Source organism: Durio zibethinus, chromosome 3 (genome assembly GCF_047325235.1).
Source record: "Durio zibethinus cultivar Kanyao isolate XHJ-2024 chromosome 3, ASM4732523v1, whole genome shotgun sequence".
Classification (NCBI taxonomy): Eukaryota; Viridiplantae; Streptophyta; class Magnoliopsida; order Malvales; family Malvaceae; genus Durio; species Durio zibethinus.
In genome coordinates, this window is record NC_143164.1 from 36,708,015 (window position 1) to 36,709,154 (window position 1,140).

Here is a 1,140-nt window from a genome sequence, read left to right on the forward strand (position 1 = left end):
GAAATATTATTGGTGGGTATTTGATTTTAATATTTGATTCAAGATAATTCGATTACGAGATAAAATAATAAATTCTCAACAGTATTCAAAATTTTAAAATTATAAATTTACTTCTTTTTATGATATTTTAAGATTTCAAGAAAAAAATTGCCTTATTCCAAATTTAACTTAAATAAAAAATTATCAAATAACCATTACTCTTTTAAAAAAACATATTTAAAAGTGATTGAACTCAATTATAAATTTTTTAAAACTAAAAAAAAAATTTATATTGTAATTAATGATGTTTTTACAAAGAAATGCCTTAAATAATATTTATTATTTAAGTTATGAAACGTTTAATTCATGTTTCTAGGTTAAATAAAGAAGTGAAATGGCCGGTCCTAGGATCGCTCATGCTACCTTGAAAGGACCAAGTGTTGTTAAGGAAATAATTATTGGAACAACACTTGGCTTATGTGCTGGTAGACTTTGGAAGATGCATCACTGGAATGAGCAGAGGAAAGCCAGAGCATTCTATGACATGCTTGAGAAAGGTGAAATCAGTGTTGTTGCAGAAGAATAAAAGTTTGTTTTGTGAAATTGTATCAAACTTTGGCTGCATTGCAATCTTTGTGTTCCCTTCATTTGGCTCTTAGATTCAAGATGAGCAAACTCAGTTTGGAGTTTTAAGAATAATTTTATTGTGTTGAGATCTTGATCACATATTTACTTAACAAATCCAAGCGTCTGTTGATCGTGTGGCCTTGTGGTTTCTTCTTTTGAGGTTTTTGTTGCATCTCTTTGGTATGTGGTTTCTACTTCAAATATTATTGTAAATGCAACTTTCACTTCCAGACGAGCAAGTTGGCTGATCCTGGCCTCTGTGCACACCGGACGGGGCTCCATCCAACATGTCATTAACGTTGTAAAAGAATTGCAATTGGACGTTTCGGATTTCAGACTTGGAAATGTTTGATACAGTTTGAAGCTATTTAGATCAAGCCAAGTTTTTCTGGTTCTTTTTCTCTTCGTATTTGCATCTTAACAGGACTACAATACCAATGCATCTTAACTTTATTATTTAAATAACTTTAAATAATATTCTTAATATAAAAGAGATTATTTAAAACGTTTTTAAACAAAAAAAAATCTTAAATG

General features: G+C 29.6%; 1 protein-coding gene across 1 annotated transcript; it reads left to right on the forward strand.

The window, feature by feature from the left end:
- The first annotated feature begins 373 nt into the window (after positions 1-373).
- LOC111283957 (cytochrome c oxidase subunit 5C-like) lies at positions 374-870 on the forward strand. The gene has a single exon (XM_022872652.2). The coding sequence runs from the start codon at positions 374-376 to the stop codon at positions 563-565; it is 192 nt and encodes a 63-aa protein (XP_022728387.2). The 3' UTR covers positions 566-870.
- The last annotated feature ends 270 nt before the right edge of the window (positions 871-1,140 follow it).

Bases quoted from the DNA above. Each gene is read 5' to 3' on its own strand.
- LOC111283957 (XM_022872652.2), top strand. From the start codon at position 374: ATGGCCGGTCCTAGGATCGCTCATGCTACCTTGAAAGGACCAAGTGTT.